Below are 24,096 nucleotides of genomic sequence, written 5' to 3' on the forward strand. Positions count from 1 at the left end.
GAGGAAGTGGCAGATTTTTATAGACTGAAGGAAACATGCACAGCTTCCTTCCTCGTCACGTTCACACACAGGCACTGCTGCAATCTGGTGGAGGCCAGCAGAGCAACGGCTGCTTTGCTGAATTGAAGATTTCCCCTTAATGTGCAATAATGTGTGAGGAAAGTGTTTCTCTGCAGCTGCAAACAAAGGATTCAGACCACAAAGGTCAGAGTAGAAGGTTTTTTATACAAAATTGTGTTTTTGTCCAAAGGCAATTCTGACAATATTGAAAAAACACATAAAGGAAAACGCTAAATCATATGAACTTTATTATGTTCCAACTCCAAATAAAAGAAAATAATACACGTTTGCACACAACACATAGTTATGGACAGATGAGTGAACACAGAGAATCTCTCCCCATCTCCACCTGCTGAAGTTCAGCTGCAGCACCTGATGGATCTACTTCTCCTGCGCAGTGCTCACAAGAGAAACTGAACAGAGGCACAGAACACAATAATGTTGGTGTATGAAGACACAACCCCAGACATACAAAGTGACAACTGACAGATGTATAACAACCAAAGCAGAGATGAAGATGCTGAATGACCGAAGGACCACAAAGAGATGCAAACAGCCACAGAGACAAAAGACGACGAAGAGAAACAAAAGCGAAAGAGAAAGAGAATCAAATAACAGAAGAGTTCATATCAGTCAATGAATCATTCCCTTGGAGATTTGTGAAAATGTTGAAAAGAAAAAAAAGAGGAATAAAGGAAAAGTAAATCAGGGATATCACCTGAGAACAAACACACAAAAGCACAGGAGTGAAAACACATCATCTTTGGTGGAGTTTAACATCCATAAAAAAAGGTTTTAAATGACTCACAAAGAGACGCACAACAGCCGACACAAACAAGCCACGTTATATGTAGCCGTCTTGTGTCTGTTTCAGTCTGGGTGTCTTGACGTCAGAAGCCTTTCACACCTCTGTGCCTCGTAATCCGTCCATAAATACACAAACTGCACATGTGCACGCACACACTCACACACCCGACTGAACAATTCTCTCTTCATGGATGTCAGCGACCAAGCCAACAATTTACAAAACCAAAAAACGACATTATAAAGAAAATACAAAAACAATCACGAGAGGATTTGGGTGTTCTTCCACTTCTCCAGATGTGTGGCAGGATTCCTGAAAGTCTCCAGGTCGTCACGGTGTTTCAAAAAAAAATAAAAGACCTGACTTTGAAATCATCTGTGGTATAAACACGTCTTCCGTGGATAAACGTTTCCCTTTTGTTTCAGTCCCATCTGAAGAAGTGCGGCAGATGTGATGGCGTCTTTGGTTCAAAGCTCCGGAGCCTCATTTAAACTCTCTGTACAATCATCTCTAAAATGAAATACGTGACTCTCACACATTGAATAACTGTAAAATTTGTTTTGGAATCAGACATAACAATAAAAAATAGACGGATGGAACTCATGGTTGGGATTCATATGGTCTGGAAACAGGAAACGTTGGCTCCTGGGAGCAGGTTTACTGCGAGTCCCCGTGGACAGAGGCCTGTTGTGCTTCCCTCTAAGATTAAAACTTTATTTAATAAAAATCGTCTCTGGTTTTAAGCGCTACGTAGAAACGTCTTGAGCTGTAGCGTCTCCTCCACTGAAAGCCTGTCGTGGTAGAAGCTCAGTCCCGTCAGGAGCTCGATGTCTCGGACCCTCGCGGTGTGAAAGTGTAGCCACTCCTCCACCCACGACATGTCCGACCCCTTCTGAGGAAGAGCAGAGAAAACCCATGTATTAAAAGAAGAATTGATGATGTGTTTCCACTGTGGGATTTGTCAGCAGCGGGTTTCCCTTAGAGGTGACGTGGTGGTGAAGGTGTGACTCACCGCGCAGCTCTCGGTGTGGTCAGGTCTGTGGGGCAGGATGAAGGACTGAGTCTGCAGCGGACCCCCGCAGAGCGAAGGGCTGAGGGCCGAGTCCACACAGCTCGTCAGGATCACGAAGAAATGGGTCGGGGTGAGAGTCTCATTCCTGGAGAGACGGGATCACAGGGATTAAAAACACTGCTGCCTCTTCTAGATTCAGTCTCTGGTGGATGTATAATTCCTGCAGAAACTTGTAGCAGTTATAAAATCTCAGCTAATAGAGATTTGGTCAGGACTCACACTGATGAAATGTGGTTTCAATTCCAAGGTATTTGAACAGGAAGTATTGAGCAACAATCAAAACTTCAGTTCAGACAAAACGAAAATTACAGCCTTATCTCAAGTGAAGCAACCAAAACCATTTCAACTTTGGAAGAAATGTGTGCGTTCATGTGGGGAACTCCTTTTTCAAATGATGACTCTGACTGAAAAAAGGCGTTTGAGGTGTGTCAATTTTAATTGCACCCAATTTGTGATACTAAGTAAAAACTAATTTAAAACTTAAGTATATAAATGTGAGAAACTTTTCTTTATTTTAGAAGAAACTAATTTTTTATGTCAGTCAGGTGAGTCTGGGAAGGATATAAATGTAATTTCTCACTTTTTCCTTCAGTTCTTGAACAATAATTATTAAAATATCTGACAGATTCACTAATAAATGAAATGAATTGCCTGAAGCGCGTGCCACGGACTCACCTCGAGACTTTTACGAACGTGTTAACGTTTCCGTCAAAGTCTTCATCAAATATGGGCCCGCTCACGACGTTGACTCCGTTCAGCTGCTGTGAAAACTTTGGAAGCAGGACGTCGTGGAAATGTGTCCAAACATCTGCGGTAAAAGAGAAAACACACACACATAAACTTTTATAACTGCAACAATCCACCACAACCGATGAAGAGGATTATGTGGTCTGTGTGCAAGAGAGAAGCCTGAGGGTTTATATTTAGAAATATGAGGAAAACACATTCCCTCCAGCTGGGGTCATACACAGTGTTTGACAAGCCACCAGGGGGCAGCAGCATTTAGCAGATACATTTTGGCTTCAGACACAAACTACAGTACGAGGAGGAGGTCTTTTCTTCGAGTGAGAAAGAGTTTCCAGTGTTTGTGGCTGCAGCAGAAATGTGACGAGAGCTTTGCAGAGAATTCTCTGTGAACCAATCATCCAACAAAAGCAACAAGTCCCAACAAAAAGCAATGTGATCAGCCATGTCGACCCAAACCTTTCACATATGACACATGGGATAGGCCATAATTAAGCAACGTGGATGTATGAGCAAAATGACAAAAATGAAGGGAGTAAAGTAACATTCAGCCTGTGTCAGGTTCATGTGTGGTAACTTGCAACTTTAAATACATAGTTCAAATTTTTCTTCATGAGTCCAAGAGGATTTGATTGTGAAGAAAACTGCAGCAGGATGTCAGGATTCAAAGCAAGACTTAAACTTTAATTGTACTTTACAGAAAGCACAGTAGTCCCATGTAATCACAGCGTTTGAACTCCTGTTTTGTATTAAAGAACAAACTGGGTTCAATTGGCTTGTGAAACCTGAATACCTGCTCTCTCAACAACGTCACACAGCACAGCATGTGTAGTTGTGGTCTGGAGTAGCTTAATTAAATTGTTCAGCTCGAAAGCTCTGGCACTCATGTGGCGAACTAACCCCTCCCCCCCTCGTAGGGATTAAATGTTTAAATCCTGCATCAACATGACTCACATTTCCGTCTTAAGGTGCAGCAGCCGACAAATGTCTGACTCACCTTTAAACGCAGGGAACATCGGAGCCATGTTGGTCGTGAGGAGAGAGTCTGACTCAGGTCCGCCGGAGCTCAGATCTACAGAGGGAGAGATGGGGGGGATGGCAGGTTTAACATGGAACCTGGCCCAATAACTCAATCCCTTCAAGTCATTCAACCTGCACCAACTTGCACACACTCATAGATATCAGCCATGAATTACTCCCTGGAAAATCTCACAAAGGTAAAGGAAAGTATTCATGGATTGCAGGATCCGCCCACTGATTGGGATTCGCACCACGATTTAGCTGTCACCTGACACATACCGCATCCTTCCAACACATTTTGTGGTGTTTCCTGTCTTGGCAGATAAAGGCTAAAACGTCACATGATCCAAACACAAAGAGCTTCAGTCAGATAAGACTCAAACGACTGTTTATTTCCATGACTGACTTAGCTGCTTATTAGTTTTCTTGGATTAATCAATTCATTATTTTGTCTACAACTGTGAAAAAATTGTCCACCACATTTCCCCTGAGTCCATTGTGATGGAGTCAAATGTCAAACCCAATGATTTTTCAAATTTACTATCATATGAAACTAAGAAATAGAAAATCTGAAATCATGCACTATTTGCTTAAAACTGATTTAAGTGATGAAAGAGTAAAAATGTTACTCGACTAATCTGTCTTATGTGTCAGCAAACTGCACAGATCACCGGCCGCGTGCAAGATAAAATGTCTAATTTTGGTGAGCCCACAAGTCTCACACAGCTGCAGGGGAGCTTTTTACTTCTCTTTATCAGTCTGTCACTTCCCTTTGTGGAGCTACCTGAAACCAGAATTTCATTTTCAGCCCAGTAAATCTACAGCGTCTCATTAGAGGAGGGGGACAACCCCAGAGCACGGTGGCATTTTTACATGAGAATGTGGCTCTGAAACACGTCAACTTCAATTCAACACCCAGCGGGGGACACGGAACTGTGACTCCACCCCACACACACACACACACAATAACTCACACACACACACACACACACACTCACTGGGGGGATGCAGCAGGCCGTAGGACAGATTCGGGTCTTCTATGTTGGGGAAACACAGCTGGCTGTCGGCCGTTGGGACTCGCACGTCAGCACGGACACAAGCCTCCAGCTCCGGGCTCAGCGGCCGCACTGTGGTCTGAGACAGAGGATCGGTCAGTGGCGGACAGTGAGGAGCGGTGTGAGATCATTTGTGTATGTGGGTCAGTGAGGGCACTCCTGGGATAATGTAGTACAGCTTCTTACAGGGAAATGTGTATTCTTTACAGATTAAAGCCGTGAAGGTTTCAGTTTCTAAAAGTAGGACCTGTTAATTTCTTCAGAAAGACAGAGGACAGAAGAGCTGAATGAGAAAAAGTTACAGAAGCTCCAGGAACAGATGTCGGCCCTGGACATTAAAATGTTCCATGGAATAAAATGTGGCATTTAACGCTTTATGCAAACCTCAAACATCCTGTATGAACAGAGTAGAAGCTCCCTCTGAAGGCAGAGGAGCTGCACGGCCTCACGCTGATCATTGATTGATTGAGTTTTTAGAAAGCAAAGTAGGTTGAAGCGAACTGTATGTGGAGCTGTTGAATTTGACAAACTGTGAAATTGAACTTTTCTCCGGGTGTACGAGCGGGTTGAGTGTGATACTGTAAGTTATACCATGACACAGATTAGAACTTATACAGTCGAAGCCTAGTTTAGCGTGTCGAGTATTTAAACAAAGCTGGAACGAGAGCAGAGCTTCATCCACAATTGCTCCATCATTCAGACAGCAAAGGAAACAGTGTCGACTCTCCTGGGAGCGTGCTGCTCCGCCTGAGGTAATGATTTACACTAAAAGTTCAACCGCTCAATGACACAAGACAAGAGACGTCTGAGCCGAGATGAGCTCAGACGCTGCCGAGAGCGAAACAAACCTCGTCCGAATCTGCTGCCAAACCCAAACCAGAGAAGAGATCTAGCTGGTTGGGACCACTCAACTTCTCCGGCCGTGTTTAAAAGCTCAGAGCAGTGAACTTACCAGAGGCTTGAGGGTGTACGACACCCAGAGGGGCATGTGGCGGTCCCTGCTGTATCCGCTGAGGTAGTCAGATTGGTGCAGGAGGCAGAAGGCGGCGTCTGGCTGGACGACCTGGGGCGTCCCGAAGGGATGGTGGAGGCGACGCAGCAGGGACTTAGCGCCTGAAAGTCAAAATGTGGGAAACGTCAGATATTTTCATAAAAACTGCAGAGTAAAATAGCGTGAGATAAAATGTAACTCACTGGAATTAGTTGTCATGAGAAGCCTGTTCATATCCGTCTCCTAAAAAGAAACACTTCTTGTTAATGCAACATAACGCAAACACAACTCCTGCAACCAACATATACAAACTTGTTCTTCTCGCTTTATGAGCTGAAAATATTTTTTTTAAGTTTAAAAAAGTTGAGCTGTGATTGTGGCTCATGCGAAACACTGGGTTGTACATCAGAAACTCTTCTTCTTCATGATATCACAGCGGTTAAGAGTCTTTCTAGTCCTGGTTTAGAAATTCACACGCACACACACACACACACACACAAAATGATCCAATTGCAGATTTTCAATAATGTTCAAGGTCCGTTCCAAATGTGTTTCTTTGAAGTGGTTCATGGTGGATTTGCAGGTCTGCTGGTCCAGCCTCTGACCAGTTTCACATTCTTAACCGACTGCAGAACTTCCTGATATCTAATGAAATCCATTTGTTCTGCACCATCAGCTGCCAGACAGCCCCACAACTCAACAGCTGGTGACGTCTTCTTTCCATAGTCAGTAAATAAAGATGGACGATATCCTGACCGCTCGCAGAAAGTGAAGTCAAAGCATCTTGATCACCCCCTGGTGGCTGGCTCTGGACACTTTGGCTTCACTTTTGGGAGCTGCCATTTCTTTATCTTTACATACAGTCTATATGCACTATACTGACTGACCAGCATTTTCATCCCCAGACCTACGTTTCATGCACAGCCTCAGTGACTTGTAAGCACATTACCTGTGTCTGGGTTTGAGATGTGCAGTTGCACCGCAGGTGGTCAGTGGGGACGGGGTCACTGGCCTCGCAGGGGGTGTCATGGGAGAGCTGCGCTGGGTGAACTGGAAGGTGCAATGGGCGCGTCAGGAGGTGGTTCAGACTGCCGTGAGTCCCGTTGTTTGGAGAGGGACGAATACCGAGGAGATCTGGAGGAACGAATAGAGACATCAACATTGATGTGAAATGTGAGAACAAATTTATTTAAAAAAAGATGATAAAAGGGGTTTAAACTACTCAAGAACAAGAAGATAAGAACAAGCTCCACTGGCTGTCTTTGTATCAGGTCTCTAAAATCCTTTGGGGTCATTTGAAACCATTGAATTCAGCACTCAATCATTTGCTCCCTGTGTTTGACCTTTCACTGAATCATTAAAAACAGTCCACTGCACACACAGATGTTTCGGGGTCGGCCCGGCTCAGTGTGTGTAAATCTGTTCGCTTCCAAATGTCTTACTGGGGACACCCTACATGTGATTTTATACTATTTCACCATAATATCCGAGCAGATTGTATGTGAGTGAACGTTATTTGACGATGAGCTTTGGGTGGCCAAACATGGTGGTCATATAAATAGTCATGTTTGTGTACCAGTCATGGATTTCACCTCTTTTTAACTACAGTTTATGTTGTAAAAAAAACAATAAAAACTGAATCTGTAACAAAGCAACTTACCACACATGACGTTGTATAATTCAATGTTTTCAAAAGGTGGCACGACAGTGTTGCTTTTGAATCCTGGACCATAGCCGATGAAGATCGCCTGAAAAGAACCCAAAAGCAGATTTTAACATACTGACGTACATTCATTTAACAGAGTGAAGTATCTAAACAACGCTGCTCCAGCTTGTGAAGTGAAAAACTCGTCCTGTGATTAACAAGACGTCAAACAGTCAGCGCCACGATGAGACCCAGGGTAAATATTTAGCTACAGCAGTAAAATGACCTCACATGACCTTGTGAGTAACGGATTTCAATTCGAGGACACGTGTTGGTTGGCTGGTGAGATATTTGGAGGTGAGCAAACGCTCTATTTCAAGAACACTTTGCCTTTTTTCTTCCTCAGCTGACTTTTCCCAAACTCAAAGATATTTTTTTTATAGATGCAAGCAGCCTATAATTACACAGAGTCCACCAAAAAGGAACGAGAACCACATCCACAAACATACAGAGACGTGTTTGTGATGACTGGTATGAAGGTGGCACAGAGAAACACAAGTTTAGAAATGTAACTGAATCCAAAGCTGAGAGAGTGTAGGTGGAGAGCAACAAGTGTAATTAGTGAGTTATAGAAATACATAGTGTTTGTGTTTCTCATATTTTGAGGCGAAGATAAAGACATTAATCCCTAAATTTAGCAGCATGACCAATGGAATAATTTTTTTGCAGATAAAAGAAAAATTATCCTGTGTGTACAAGATCAAAATCTCGTGGGTACAAGTTATCCTCTTTTGCGCATATTATGTTATCTTGTGCACAGAAGTTATTATTTTGTTAAGACAGGATACATTTCTTGTTCCCACGAGAAAAGTAAATTTACATGCAAGATAAAAAGTCAAGGACTTCAGGGGCTCTGAGGGAAGGTAGACTTTGCCTATAGCTGAAAAATGGGACTGACAAACCTTGACATCCAAAGTTAAGGTCTATTGAGCTGTCAGACTATAAATATTTTATTGTGAAAACAGTTAATTAAGTGCAACATGCGCATCCTTCCTCCCTCTGACCTGCATGCTGGTGAAGAGATTATCTGAGCCGTGGAATCCTCCGGTGCAGTACTTGATTTCCTTACTGTTACTGAGGAGGAAAAAACAAACGTATTTTTAAATAAAACACAGAGACATAAAGATTACGGTCAATAAAACACATGATGATAGTTACTGACGTGTGTTTCCATCTTATTTTGAAGGAAACGTTTCCGAAGTATATAAATCTCAATATCAGGGTCGGTCACTGTATAAAGTTGTTTATTTTTCCCACTGTGGATGTTTCTACTTGTGGCTATAGATCTTTTTTTTAAAATCTGTCATTTGCATTCATTTCAGTGACGCTTTCATATATAATCATTCAAGACTTTCCAAATCCTGACCAATAACTGTAATACTGCCTCATTCTGTGTTCTGCTGCTATAACAAGTGTTTATCTTGTCTTTATCTGGTGAAAAATATATATGCACACCGATAGGAATGAAGGCAAAGCTATAGAAAAACAATGCTGCAACACACACAACTGTTTAAAGAGAGTAAAGGGGTCCGTCACTCACCGAGCTGCCTGCCAGCCCTCCTTCATATACAGATGTCCTCTCTCTATGCGCTTGTTGTTGGCGAAGTGCATCCTTTTCGGGAGGTTCTCTTTGAGGTATGGCCTCATGGGCTGGTCAGCGGCCCTGCACTTCAGATCACACACAGAGCGGGAGAATCAACACGCTGCACCACCAGGACGGGCTTTGTTTGGACGTGAAGCTAAGCAGGCAGATAATTCTTCATTCTCCCTATCAATACACGGGTGACATTTGGAAATAGTTTGCATACCGACAGGTTCGTCACCAGGCCGGCGTAGTCGACTGGGGGAAAGAGACACAGGCCGAGGTTAGACACGCTGCACACAAACAAGCTGACACTGAGTGATGCTGCAGAGCTGGGAAACGATATCAGGAACTCACAGGAAAAGTACTCTTCGGGGAGGCGAGCCGGTCTGATGCGAGCAGCCGGGCCTTGGATGACATTGAAGTCGTCTGTGTTTTCCTGGTAGGTTGATACATACGCTGCCTTTTCACAGGTTGCCTCCTCCATGCCTGTTCGGAAAACAGAACAAATGTAGGCGTAGGAAGTGAGTTTTTTTTTATCTAAGTTTGTTTGTCTTTTCTTTGTCAAAAAACTACTGGACAGGAAACTTTAAACGTGGTTTCACGAGGCAAGTTTATTTGTGTAGCACATTTCAACAACAAGGCAATTCAAAGTGCTTTACATAAAATATCAAAGATGTCAGGAGGAACTGTAAAAGCAACATGAGATTTTTGGGACTGATATCTATGAGGGAGCAGCGCGATTCTGGGGAATCCCCTCTACCGAGAGCTATTCTAGTTCAAAATGTGGCCGTAGTGGCACAGAAAATGTGTCATTAGTTGACTTTTAACATCCTTTTTAAAATCCATGATTATGCTTTAATGATTTTTCATGATTTTTCGGGTTTATGCTGAGGTTTCTCTTCTCGGAAATTTGGAGATGTAAGCACTTATTTGGTCTTTTCTGCCGCCCACAACAGAGCTAGTACATTTATATTTAGTTTAACATTTGTCAGCATTTTTCTTTGGGTTTGTGACGTGAACCCTGATGAATCCTTCTTTCATTGCGAATAATAACAACCACAACTCATCCAAAGTGACATCTTCTCCTGGAAATCAGGTCTTTGATGAGGAGAAACCAGCTCCTCCCATTCTCTCCCCCAGCACTGATCTTTATTAAAGTAAATTACAAGCTGAAACATCTGGTCTCCAGATGCCTCCTCACAGAAAAACTCTCCTCACACAGCACTGAGAACAGTTTTCTCCTGGACAACAAACTGTTTTCACTAGATTTCTCTCTGTCTCCTGAAGTTTTCCCTGCAACAGGTGCAGTGACTCAACCAAGTCAAACATTTGAGGATGACAGTAAACCTTGTTTAATCTACTATTAAAAACTAAAGTCACTCATTGGTTGATTCGTCTTTCCCTACTTTTGAAGATTTATTTGGCATCTGTGTGGAGGCTGAGGTGTTCATCTCACCGTGGTCAGATACGATCATCAGGTCGACACAGTGGTGCAGGTTCTTCTCCGTCAGGCCGTCCATCATTATTCCCAATATCTTGTCCACACGCTCCAAGGCCAAAGTGACCTGAACAGCAGGACAGCGGTTAAAGCTTTAACAGAGTTAATGTTTCACTGTGGCAGCAGAACAATGTGCAGACGTGCTGTTCGTCTTCCATGTAAGAACATCTTGTTTCAGCAAATAAACACCTGGAAACTATCATTAACTACGATCTGGCAGCACTGCTGATAATAAAGACCGTTAATAAATTGGGTTTGGTTTATAACTTTGAGACGCTACATGCAGAAATGGTTATATGTAAGATGTTAGCTTTTCATAGATGTCTTTACATTGTTAATTAGATATTCAGAGCTGGAACTAATAGTCCACTTATTGATTAGCTGATCAAGAGAATTGGGAATTCTTTTTAATAATCAATTAATTATTAAAATCTCAGATGAGAGGATTTGCTTCCCTTCTTTGCCTTAAGGGAATATATTTCTGGTTGAAACGACAAGCAATTTGACGACTATCTCAAACTACAATGCTAAAGGTCAGGAACTAATGAATTAAGTTTCCCCTTAGGACTCATATTTGTATTCTGTCTGGGTTGCTGATAATGAACAATCAGCTGATGGTTGCAGGTTGACTGACTGACCTCTTTGCTTCCTGGCCCATACCTATGTCCTGACGCGTCAGGTTCCTCCAGGTACAAAGTGTAGAAGTCGGGTCTAAAAATAAATAAGGGTTTAAGAGTTAAGTGCAGTGAACAGTGTTTTTCAACATTGACCCTTTGTAATGAAAATAATCACGTCATACCTTTTTCCTTCAGGTAAACTGAGCCATTCAAGCAGCGTTGCCACTCTGTCCTCAAAAGAAATGTCCCTGTGCACCAAACCATGAGATTTATAAACAAATCAATACCTTGCCATTCCACTTCTTCCTCATTTAAACGTATGTAACAGAACGTGACTTACCTGTCATACAGCTTGTAGAAGTTTGGATAGCTGCCGTTGATTAAAACGTCTGAGCCCGGCCAGAAAAAAGTTCCTGTTTTCAGTTTCTGATGCATGGCAGTGATCCAGATCTGAGGGGAGGAAGAGGGAGATGAAGAGGAGAGGAACAGGAAGAGGAGAGGAGATGGAAAGGAAAGGATTGGAGAGACAATGAAAGGAAAGGAAAGGAGAGGAAAGGAGAGGAGGAGAGGAAGAAAATAAAATAAGTAAAGTCTCATGATTAAGTCAGAGACATAAACTGTAGTCATTCATTCATCACAGTCTAAGTGTTTGGTCCATTAGGTAAATGTAATCCCTCACAGCCTCGGCAGGTCTAATGGAAATCCAACTGTATAATTCTATTATAAATCAATAACTAGTCGACTGATCAGATGTGACTTATTCATGCTGCAGGTTTAAATGCACTTTGTGGCAGATGCACTTAGTTGAATTGGATCAACTGTCTTTATGAAAGAATGGATTCCTGTAGAATCAAATCAATCAGCTGGAATCATTTATTTCTCCTTCCTCCTGGAAAGTGATATTAGACGAACGCACGGTGCATTTTCAAGAGGAGAAGCCTGTCCCACTGTGAAGGAATGAGATTTAAGAGGCCTCCCATTCAAATGGGAACCACGCAGCATCTAAACAAGCCCCACTCGCAGCCCTCAGAAGCCGTCATTCAACACCGCGCCGTCCCTAATTATATCAACAGCTCATTACGGGGAGAGATGATTCTAAGCTGTGAAACTCGATCGCCAAAACAAAACAAGTGTCTCGTGCCGAGGAATTACAGCCTTTTTTACTTATTTCCACAGATTCACTTACCGGCTCCCCTTGGTACCACTTAGGGTCGAATTTCTCCTCACTTCTCAAGCTGAAGAAAGCGTTGTGGGTCACGTCGTACATCTTGTTGTCCACGATCCCGTGAGACTCGGGATAAAGACCCTGCAGGAATCGAGTCGGGAAAACAAACACACAGTCAGGGCGAGCTGCTTTGATATTGTGATTACCTTCTCCTCTCCGATCCAAATCCAACTAAATATCACTGGGAGCCGTAGCAGTTTATTTTAATTGCAGGCTCCGTTCTCCACCAACAGAGGTGAACTCCACTCTCTAAGCCCTTTTAGTTTTGCTGTGGTTCACTTCACAAGCACATGCGAGCCATTAGTCCTCATCTTTCTGGGCCATCATGAAGAAAGACTACAATCGCATGGAAAAGCCACCACAGAGAAACTGTAGGCTACAAACAGCAAGGGTGGAAAGTAAGAAGTGAGTTTATTCAAGTACAATTTGAGGTATTTAAACAATATTTTAAAACTCTAGTCCTATAATTACAGTACTTTTGACTTTTTTACAGCTTTAGTAACTATCCCTTTTAAGGTTAGATCGGAAAAGTAAAGGATATTATTAGAATAAAATAAGTTCCACAGAACTTTGTTTTTCTTCTTTCCTACCCGATTAATAATCATCTCACGACCTCTCCCAGCCCCAGGTTCAAAACTTGGTTAGACTTATTCCAGGCGCATTTTAATATTTAGCAGCTTTACAAAAAGTTTTCTCTTTCCAACCTTTTCAGGCTGCTTCATTCTAATAAAAGTCCAACGGCTAAAATAACCCAATATTTCACAAGCAACTTATCAAAGACAGAAAATGAATTATTCTCTTTCTCCTCCCACTTATCATCTCATGACCGCTCGGATTAATCTTGTGATCCGACCCCCAGGTCACTGAAAATCATCGTTAAAACCAGCTCCAACTCAGGAAAGATCAGATCACAACAACAACAGAGTAATAGTACCTCTACTCTGTAATGCAGTATATCATTCACGGGGGCCATGTGTCTGCAGAAGTAATACTTTTTACTCTGTATTGTTGAAAACACTCTTGTACTTTTACCTTAGTAAGATTCTCAATGCATGACTTATACGTTCAATGGAATATTTTACACTGCTGTGGTTCCTCTACAATGAGTTTTGTAGACTGTAGACTGTAGACTGACAAAACAAGTTTAACAGTTTTGCTATTTGTTTCCAATTTGTGTGAAACCTCGGGCTCAAAAAAAACTTACAGTCACTATGCTGTAGTGGTTTGGAAAAGTCTTAGTGGGATAAACGGGCCTCATGTACGGTGTTGTGGTTCCAAGGTCTCCTGCAACACAATAAGATTGAGTCAAAGTGGGACGCAGTGGTAAACCATAGCAGAGCTGCGGAGTCAATGGTGTCTGCGACTTACGCAACTTGTTGATAATGGGGAGGTGGCTGCTGTGATCTTTCAGATACTCGGCTCGGAAACCGTCCAAGGACACGAGGATGAGGGGGGGCTTGGAGAAGCTGTGAGGGAGGATGAGAGAGAGAGAGAGAGAGAGAGAGAGAGAGAGAGAGAGAGAGAGAGAGAGAGATGGATTAGTTGTTGAAATTGATGTTGAATTGTGTTAAAAAAAACAAAAGACAAAAACTGAATCTCTAATTGTACTCATTTTAAATTGTGATCAAAGAGAGGAGAGAGAGAGAGAGAGAGAGAGATAGTTTAAAGTGATTTTTAATGGAGGAGAAACTGGTGGGTTTATGAATGAGAATCACTCTGGCAGCAAGGAGGTAGTTTTGTACAGTCGGTCTGTGTGTCAGAGAACACAAAGCAGCTCTTTGACTGAGAGGTGAAGAGCAGAGACCACACACACACACACACTCACACAGACACACACTGACACACACACGCTCACACACACACACACTCACACAGACACACACTGACGCACACACACTAGAAGAAGAGAAGTGTGACTGATGATGAATCTGAGACTTCTACGACCATCAGCAGATTTATTTTGATACATGAAGTGAAATTTAACTCTGGTCTTTGTCACTGGGAGTATCTTTGATTTTAACTTCCTTTTCACGTTAAACAAGATTGTGACATCAGCTCGACGACTTTTGCGAGGATCTTTATTTTTTTCCCCAGGAAAAGATGCAACTGCACTTTTTTATTCTGTGTTCGAGGGCAGAATGTAACCGCCTCCATGTCAGAACTAAAGCAGTGTATTATGTTCACAAAACCTTTTCCCAAACTACAATGAAAGTAGAAAGTATTATTTTGCTATCCACTCCAAAACATTGGTATCATCCCTGTTGCTAATATTTATTTTGTTCAAGTTGTTTTAGTCCTTAGAGAGTAGAGTAAAAAGCCATAAACACCAGCACTTACACACAGTGTGAGTAAGTTGTTAGCAAATAGTTTGGTCAGCCAACACAGAGAAATGTTAACTTTATACAACTTTCTGGCAAATATTTATTATTTGGGTTCAACCCTCTTCTGAGAATAACATCAAACTCAAGCAGTTAAATACTGACTGTTTACCAGATCGGTTCTTTTTTTAAATAGAAATATTTATTTTGACAGCTTTAATAATATTACTCTCATCAAGAGGAATACGGAGAACAGTGTCATATAAATAATTTAGTTAGTTTATAGAAACAGGAATTAATTAAAAAACAACAACTAAATAATGAAGCCATAAATGAGAATGAGAGACTTTTGTAAGAATAGCTTCATCTGGAGGCACAGGTTTTCTTTTCCATAATCTAATGTGTGTGTTTGGGTTCCTCCCTTCCCAAAAGCAGAAACAAACACGAGACCACATTCAGCAACACATGTCTGATTACTCACAGCCATTAGCTCAGTTTCCATAGAGACACTTACTTTTTTCCACTGAACCAACACCATTGTTAAAAAAAAACAAAAAACAAGAGTCATGTGTTCGGGTTATTTAAGCACTTCTCGCTATTTTTTTGTCCGGTGTTGTCCCAGTTTATTTTACACAACTGCAACAAAGGCTCAATTGAGGATAACTGTGGGATGAATAGTTTCAGTTTGAGTGGAAAAACATGATATCGCCCAAAGAGGAGGACAGGAGCTGGTGGGATGCGAACAAAACCCGCTGAGCTTTAAGGGGGTTTGTCCTTTTGAAAGATCAGATTCCAGGTTACAACTTTTAAACAAGAGTATTGTCTTACCCAGGTGGACACAGTTGCTGTGGAGTTTCGTCGGAAAACGCCTGCAGCCACAAGTCCCCGTCTGCAGGAGAAGAAGAGTGTTGTCAGTGGCTTTTAGTACGAACAATACCTCTCTCTGCACAGTCCTGATGCCAACAAACACAAAGGGACGTAAGAAAAGGGAAATCTACACGACCCAGCCTTGTTGTAGACGATAACTTGTAAAAGATTGTGATAAGAAGCCTTTGAAAGTTGGTCAGTTGTAATGAAACATGAGAGACAGGAACTCGGAGCACTCTGCCGCCTTTTAGTGTTTATTGTTAGTTTCAGCTCATTCTTTACAAAGCCTACAAATTAGTTTGAGTAGGTATATCAACAAAAAGGTCAAGGGTCACAGGCCAAACAAATGAGCAACATTATTTCAGGTTTAAAATGTTTAACAACTCGGTCTCTATAGCATTTAATCTACCAATAAGATGCTGAAAACTCCTTCAGCGTTCTTCACCAGGACTGTTTGAGTGTCGCTGCCATCACAACCAAGCAGCTCCACATCTGGGTGTCTGATGTTGAATTAAATGGGATTGTTGAAATATTTGAGTGGCATGAGGCAGGATGTGAAAGTATCAGCATATTCATGAGATGACTAAAGACAGAGGATGAATGTTTCCGGCGTTTCCGTGGGCACAACAACACTGTGGACCACATGAATAAATCACGTAATACGGCTCAGAAAGAAAAAACCTCAACGAATAAACAGATATTACTAAACCGTACATCAGGTTTGGTGCTGGACAACATGTGTTCATGCGCACAATAGAAAACATCTGGACTTTGTTGTCATGGAAACAAAACAGGGATAAAAACACTATAGTTGTTACCTCTGAAAAGGGATGTGATTGTCTAGCTTGACCACCACATATTTCCCAAAAGTGAAATAAAAGGGAACGGTATTCAACATGTGTTTTTTTAGTTGATTTACAGGTTTGTTATAATCTGAATTGTGTTTCTGAAAACCTGACAAATTCAAGATCAATATTGACTTTGCTTTTAGCTCTGATATCATCTCCACCAACTCCTGAGGGACACGTGTACAGTAAATAATTTTATCTAACAGCTAAATGCTACATTTTGTCGTACACACACAATCTTGGCAGCTGTCAGCAAGAATCTGTGCAAATAGTTTCCCATTCAGGCCAAGACAAACAAATATGTTGCCACACTAATTTAGTTATCTGGGTTAAAACAGGTCAGACAGTATCACTGAAAACCGCTGCTCCTGCTACAGGAAATGATGGTGATGAAAGTGGTGAGATTTACTGGAAATAAAAAACTAAATTAGCTCCTCAACCCAACAGCCCAGATCACCTGGGTCCTCTGACCAGAGCTTACTTCAAGGTGCCTGTTTAAAACCTACAGGGGATTGTGCTTTAGAAGTTTAGAAGCTTTGGCCCCAACATTATCGAGCATTCTTTAACGTTCTGCATTATCTGTTGAAGTTTTTCAAGAACAACTGAAAACCTGTTTATTGTGCATATATTTATTTTGCATTACTACTTTCTGGTGTTCTTCTATTTTTGTGAAGCTCTTGGCATTGAATAATCGGATTGGTCACACACTGCGACTACCTAAATAAATAAATAGAACATCTCCTGTATTGGAAGCAGCTCCTGGACCATTTTGAACCAACTGTGTCTTTTAAAAACTCTTCCCACAGACAAGAGGACTCCACCAGGGCAGCTCTGGGCCTCCTCTTTCACCTCCCAGCAGCTGCCTTCCCAACACATCCGTCAAGTCTGCTGCCGACTGGACACATGACAGAGGGAGTCTTAGCATGTTGCTGAGAAAGCCCCTCCTCGCCAGCGGTGTGGTTTGGACCAGGCAAGGGGATGCTCTGTCTCAGGAGACAAGTCGCTGTGGTCTGTAATCCACAGGAAAACCCGCTCTCAGCATTTTTGCACCACTCGCTCTCAACCTCCAGGGAGAAGTCGAGCTCTTCTGGGTTATTTGTACTTCTTTTAATCTGCCTCCAAAGACGTTACAGAGAGCGATTATAAACGATGGGGAAGTTCCAAAGGCTCCTTAGATGTGATAGACGACGAGCCTGGGAGAGCTTTAAAAATGCATCCTCCCCATATGGCTTTCATGTCAGCCTGAAAGGAAATATAAGTTAAAGGGGGGATATGCCGCCGCAGCAGAGAGAGAGCGCCCCACCCAGGCGGGGGGACAGCTGCCCACAGTCACCACGGCTGCCCTGGAGGAGTGCTATGGCACCGCGGTTTGCAACAAAGAGCACACTGAGATGCCACTGCCCACATCTAACCAGAGGGAATGTATAGCTGCAGAGAACACGCCAACCCGGGGTGAACATTCCTGCCTCACTTCAAATCTGCGCTCATGACGTATTTTGGATAAAAGCAGAAGAAAAAACAACCACCATCCTGAGAGAGAAACTTGTGAACAAATCCTATTCACTCTCACATTGACCTCTCAGGCTTTAGATCACTGCTGCTCTTTACTCCCACGTTTCAGAGTTTTCTGAGGGACGTCAACAGGCTGCACGGAGGTAGATTTGCCCAAACAGCAGGTTTGTAGCTTCACAGCAGCAACACGTGGGCTTGTTTGTACCTTGACCCAGCTGAAAATGTAGAGTATGCCTTTTCACGAGCCTCTCCTGAACCCTAACCCTAATCGGAGGGAGGTTATTTCTGTCTGTCTCGCCGCTGCAGCCGAAGTATCTTCACACAACAGTGAGTCGAGGAGTCAAAACCAAACCTCACTGGACAATAAATCAAATGTGGTATTTCTGATATTTACACGAGGGAAGGGATGAGCAGTTATTTTTACATCTGTGTATTAACTGTTGTATCACAATAAAGCAAAATTAAATATGATATTGTGATCTGTGTGTATGGGCAAAACTGGTGTTTATTTTGCTGTAACAGGTTTTGTAACTTAAAGTGCTTGTTTTTATGTTTATTTGTATTTATTTTTAAAGTTAAACTAGTTTTTTTGTGTAGAAAAACAGCAGCAAAGAACCTACTTTTGGGGTATTTGTAGGTTGGCTGCAGTGTTCCTTCATTTTCCGTCAACATCTCTATTGAGGAAGGCACCAAAATATAATAATAAACTTGATTTAAATAGCAGTTAAATTAAAAGAACAGCAATCAAAACAACAGGGAGATATTCAGAACACATATGTCAAACAGTCATTGATGCTTTGCCATAAAAAAAGTTTTAGGAAGAGATTTTAAAGACACTAAGGGTGTGTGAGGATTCTCAGATCTACTGCAGACAAGCTCGAAGTATAGTTTTCCACCACTAGATGTGCAGAGGAGCAGCGTTCTGAGGAGCGGTACACCGAGTATTTCGAGCACGTCAACAAGGACACGAGAGCGAGCTGTCGACATGATACACAATCCTAACGCACTGTCTCACAGAGCGGCCCAAGTTTGTTTACTGAAATACTCTGCAGGGAAACTTTAGTCGTTCATTAATACAAGAGAGGGGACAGGAAACCAAAAGAGGAGATGACACTGAACAAAGGCCCAGTCTGACTTCATTACGTTTCATGGTCCTGATTCCTGCGAACACTGGGACATTTGGAACATTCATGTGCTATTCGTTTAAGCCCAATTGCCTCCATCAAGGATGTTTGTTTGTCAGCAGAATAATGAGTTTCTGGAAGTTTGGCACTTGGGCCGAGAAAGAAATTTGGTGACATTTTGGAGCGGATTCCGATCAGGAGGCAGATGCAGAATCATTTTTGTGAAGCTTTTTTTCAACATTTTCATTGATTTGTCAGAGAATAATTTGATGGGTTTTGATTTCGGGGATTGATATTGTGGAGGAAAATTCCACTGACCAGTGTCTAAGGTGGAAATCCCCCTGACTAGGTGTCTCACTGCTGTGATACTGTCTACCCGACAGGATGGAACCCTTATTTGGTGATGTGTTTCTTCCAACTGGTGCTGCGGACGGACGGACACAGTAGATAAGACAAGTATGATGATCTCATGTCTTTCATGTCTTCTTCGTTTCATATTATGTGTTTTGTAACGCCTCTTTTGTATAAGTTCTGGCTTTTGTGAACTTGCGGCCAGTTCCATTTTGAGCACCCGTGCTGGTTGTATAAACTCTGCAGAGCTTATTATTATAAAGACTCAAAAGCAACTCCAGTCTGAGAATTTCATTTTTTCAAATCTCAAGACGTATTTCCATCGCAATATGTATGCTCGTGTGTGAAATTTGGTTTAGATTCAAGTAAAAATCTTGATCTAGTGAATTTAAAAGTGGTTTCATGAGGAGATTCTCGTTCTAGTTTCTTTGAAATTCCAAATGGCAACCCTGCAAAAAACACAAAATAGTGAAGTGTGTAAAGAAAAAGCGACGCTCACCTGTCTCATTATTGGAGCCTCTCGGAGAAAGGGCCAAAGCCAGGATGAGCACCAGGAGGCCGAGCAGCAGAACCTGAAGTCCAGAGATGAGATAAATAACATCCAGTTGTCAACAAACAACTGGCTCTGGTGAGTGAGAGGTAAACACAGCAAGAAGTGAGAAAACTCCACAAGCCTCCACAAATCTACAATCATAACGTTAAAAAGAACATCGGAAACATGATTGTGGTGAAAAAGTCTCTAATTGATGTGTGTTCTTCTGGCACTGCAGCGACACTCTAGTGGTGTCAGCTTCATGCCTTTCAAACCAAGATGTAAACTGCACCAGACTCCTGGCTCCAGAGAGAGAAGCAATAAATCAAGACAGATTCTGCAGAAGTGCACAGACCTGCTGACACCAACACAACAGAATGTGAGCTGTGAACACAAACCATTTTTATGGCAGAGTGGTTTGGTTTGCGCACCACTTTGGTCCAGAATCCAAATGACTCCAGTGACTCCTCTGGGGTTTCCCTCTTGCGACACCATGTCAGTGACAGTATTGAGTTTTCCTCAAATTAAATCAACACTCTCAACAACTATGAGAGGAATTTGCAAAGTGAAGTTGATCCGTAACAATAAGAGCTCCTTTTAAAAGGATTTTTATTTACCATATCGAATTCTTCTCTTTTTAAGGTTAATGTCCTCAGAAGAAGATCCTTGACTTTTTATTGGCACGTCAAATAAAATCTCTTGAAAACTTTAATTCATTATCATGACATTTTCGTACACACATTTTGCAGTAGCTTTGGTGAATTTATGACCAAATAAAAAACAAATGCTATTCCCGTCAGCGTCTAGCTCAAAGCTCTGCGTTGCTAGTAAAACCTCTCAGAGCTGCGAACTTAGTCTTGTCATTCTCTTTGCTTTCGTTTATATTCTTTTCCGACTTAATTCATGAACTTATATATACTTTTTAAACTCTCCTTCAATCCTTTCTACCTTCCCTCATACGCCATGGGCTGCGTGAAGAGTTAAACAAGGACAGAAGCAGTAATCTGCTATCTGCTGCAGACTGGAGGCTAAAGGTTTGTAATCACTTGGATAACACAATCCTTACACAATCCACAAGATTGACTTAATTCTCTTTTCTTTCCTTATCTTCTCACCACAGTTGAACTAAATTTGTTTGTGTGGAAATAGAAACCCCCTTCTCTCTCCGATGGGGACTCAACTTTTTCAAGTTCTGTTTTCAAGACTTAAATCCAACAAAAACTCATGATAGTATGTTAACATACACACATGTGTCTCATTACGTTGTGGGTGATATTTGTTTGCAATCTTAAGATGAATAAAATCGCCAGACTCAACACTAGATCAGACATATTCACGCTGCAGTCACCCATGCCCTCTAATTATTGCAAACTAGAGTGTGGTGGTATAGTGTGTGTGGAAAAACATGGAGGAATGTGGGAATCATCCACCATCCAGTAATCCATTTAGTGTGATTCACAGAGACGAGACTGGGGAGTTCTAGACAGGTATGAAAATATGCCGCTGTGTGTGTCTAGAAATTTGCACTTATTTTTCTGCAGTTATAGGTGAAGGGAGACAGAAAGAGGGAGAGAGGGAGAGAGAGAGAGAGAGAGAGAGAGAGAGAGAGAGAGAGAGAGAGAGAGAGAGAGAGAGAGAGAGAGAGAGAGAGAGAGAGAGAGAGAGAGAGAGAGAGAGAGAGAGAGAGAGAGAGAGAGAGAGAGAGAGACCTGTACTTGTTGGAAAAACCCTTTAGCCTTGGTCTTCGTGGGCAGAGAAAGCAAACAGTCTGTCTGGTGGAAAACCTACTCGTCTGAAACACACTCGATTACTATTGTCTGCACAGTAAATGTCTGATTTGAGTTTTGGGAGAGGCAAGACAGACACGAGCATAAAATAAAAATAAAATACGTCATAAAAAGTCTGACAAACTAATGAGTAGACCTCGTGTTAGTGTAAAAATAAAATAGTCCCTGCGTTTTGCTCTGTACTCCTACTCATCCGTCTGCGAGGCCTTTCCATAACACTACAGTGTAATGCTGGGCCGACTGCCACAGATATGGAGGCCGCTACGACAGGAGAGAGCATATTGTTGTCTAGACTTCACCACGTGTGTGTCATCAGTGCCAGCAAGTGAAAAAAGTGACTTCCTGGGGTTTTAGCTGGAATTTGTGGGTAGATAGTTTGAAGGGTGTGGTTCGATGCCAGTAACGGAAGTGTGCTCATACCTGGGATATTTCTACATCAGGGGCAATATTAATGCATAATCCCTCAGCCAGTCAAGTGCACATTGAAGTTATCGCTACCTCTATACATTTCACACATCATTAATATATTTAGAAAATTGTTCCTTGTCCAAATTGTTCTTTAAATAAGCTTAGAAAATATATATTCTTAACAAATTGTCCTTTGAGTAAAACATCTCTATGTACATTACTGCGAGACCAAGGAGGCAGATTCCAAACAATCTTAAGTCTTTAGGGCAAATGTATGAATTCGTTTTACTGTGACACGCATCATAATTCATGTTTTTTTTCCTCTAATAGCTCTGACCACAAGCTGCATGACATTTAAAACATATAATCAAATGTTCAATTATGGTTTCAGTTGTCGTGTAAACCCCTAAAATTTGTCCCAGATTTAGCCTGCATGCAGAAAATATGCGGTTAGTCTCAATTCCCTTCAGGAAACTGTCAACAATAAAAGCTGCTGTTGTTTGCTGAGGCTTTTCCCTCCGCGACTGTGACAAGAATGAAATATCTCGGAGGTGGAATACAAAGAAAACAGTCATTTAAACGTCTAATCGGATTCTCATCCCGGCCGTGATGTGAAGATTCCCTCAAATCCACAAATAACACAACAGTGACACATGTGTGCATCATAACAACAACAGACACTGTGCAGAAGAAAATGAATCTGCAACTATGTGATTTATTCTTGTCGATTATCATTTTTGGTATTTTTCAAGAAAAACACGCCAAAGGTTTTCTGGTTTCAGGTTCTCGAAAGTGACAATTTGCGGATTTTCTTACTTTTACATTTGAGTAAGTGGAATATTTCTGGGTTTTTAATCCTAAAGGGCACAGAAACAATTAGATTTGCACGGTGGTGGTGGAGGTTCAGTCTGAGCTTCACCTCCTCCACCTGCAGACACTCATCTGGCCTCTGAGTCTTGGCACCGAAGTGAAAACATGAAGTTTCCACGTTCACACCGTCAGTGTGGGCTGAGTGACACAGAGCTGAGGAGGGAGCAGTGGAGAAATCCAGGCCTGAGGCTCAGACACAGTCACTGGGCCTGCACCCAATCATCATTCCGTTCAAATTGTATCATTCTTTTCCTTATTGATTAATCTCCTGACTGTTCCAATGTGACAAAGGAAAGTAGCAATTTTTCACTGGTTTTACATTAAAACTATCTGAAACTAATTATTCCTTGTGAAACACATTGCAGATTGTTATATATACGGCACAGTTTGGACATGTTTCATGTTTAATAAGTCCTGCATGAACATTATGGAGCTTCATAAAGAAGCAGTAGACACAAATGTTGTGAAAGGGATTTGAAAGTCAAATGAGAAACACACCAACTACAGTGGAGACTTTTACATTAAAGCTATTTTACATTGTGTGTTTAAAAGTGCAGAAAATCAACTGTCTTTCAGTTCAAATGAATACAAAAAAAGCCACATTCACACATAAAGAATTAAAGTAGAACAACAGAATTAAAGTAAACAACACGTGGTTTGTCTGTATGTGGGTTTTACAGAGGTTCAGAGACCAAGCTATGAGACTTCCAGAGCCACTGAACGTACCCCAATGAGGACTTTTCGCCGCTTGCTCATTCCCTTGCATCGTCCGGTGCTCCTGCTCTGACTCTCCAGCTCCGCCGGCCCGAATAAAGAGGCTCGATGTTCATTCCCACTCTCTTCTCCTTTGGTTACTTCCATGCTGCTGGACAGGATGAAGTGAGCAATGAGTCCAGTCACAGTTTGAGGAAATGAGGGATGTTAGTGTGCGTGTGTGTGTGTGTCTGTGTATGTGTGTGTGTGTGAGTGGATCAGAGCTGAAGGGAAGCACCGCCTCGTCTCCTCTCGTCCCGCAGCTTCACTGAGCTGCTGCAGAACGAGACTGATCCTGGACACAAGGAGGAGGAGACAAGAAACACAACTTTGACTTTTCCCCCCTGGT

General features: G+C 42.0%; 1 protein-coding gene across 2 annotated transcripts; it reads right to left on the reverse strand.

Annotated features, from left to right (window-relative positions):
* Positions 1 to 290: 290 nt before the first annotated feature.
* enpp1 (ectonucleotide pyrophosphatase/phosphodiesterase 1) lies at positions 291 to 24,035 on the reverse strand. 2 transcript variants are annotated; one of them, XM_061091017.1, is made up of 23 exons: positions 23,721 to 24,035; positions 19,897 to 19,969; positions 15,524 to 15,584; positions 13,746 to 13,843; positions 13,582 to 13,661; positions 12,339 to 12,458; positions 11,493 to 11,602; positions 11,335 to 11,400; positions 11,174 to 11,246; positions 10,494 to 10,602; positions 9,392 to 9,523; positions 9,261 to 9,292; positions 8,993 to 9,120; positions 8,457 to 8,526; positions 7,408 to 7,495; positions 6,697 to 6,881; positions 5,951 to 5,990; positions 5,709 to 5,869; positions 4,700 to 4,835; positions 3,679 to 3,753; positions 2,613 to 2,745; positions 1,878 to 2,022; positions 291 to 1,754 (listed from the first exon to the last, which is right to left on the reverse strand). In XM_061091017.1, exons 1-23 carry the CDS (start codon positions 23,853 to 23,855, stop codon positions 1,605 to 1,607), a joined length of 2,400 nt encoding a protein of 799 aa, XP_060947000.1. In that variant the 5' UTR covers positions 23,856 to 24,035; the 3' UTR covers positions 291 to 1,604. The 2 variants fall into 2 exon arrangements, with proteins under 2 accessions (XP_060947000.1, XP_060946999.1); XM_061091016.1 differs by having other exon boundaries at positions 291 to 1,757.
* Between the last annotated feature and the right edge of the window lie 61 nt (positions 24,036 to 24,096).

Source organism: Limanda limanda, chromosome 18 (genome assembly GCF_963576545.1).
Source record: "Limanda limanda chromosome 18, fLimLim1.1, whole genome shotgun sequence".
Classification (NCBI taxonomy): Eukaryota; Metazoa; Chordata; class Actinopteri; order Pleuronectiformes; family Pleuronectidae; genus Limanda; species Limanda limanda.

Excerpts from the sequence above, each read along its gene's own strand:
- enpp1 (XM_061091016.1), bottom strand. The coding sequence starts at position 23,855 with ATGGAAGTAACCAAAGGAGAAGAGAGTGGGAATGAACATCGAGCCTCT. Across the intron at positions 9,121-9,260 it reads GCCTGGTGACGAACCTGTCG|TGCAGGGCCGCTGACCAGCC; the intron begins GTATGCAAACTA and ends TGTGATCTGAAG. Across the intron at positions 4,836-5,708 it reads CGTACACCCTCAAGCCTCTG|ACCACAGTGCGGCCGCTGAG; the intron begins GTAAGTTCACTG and ends CCTCTGTCTCAG.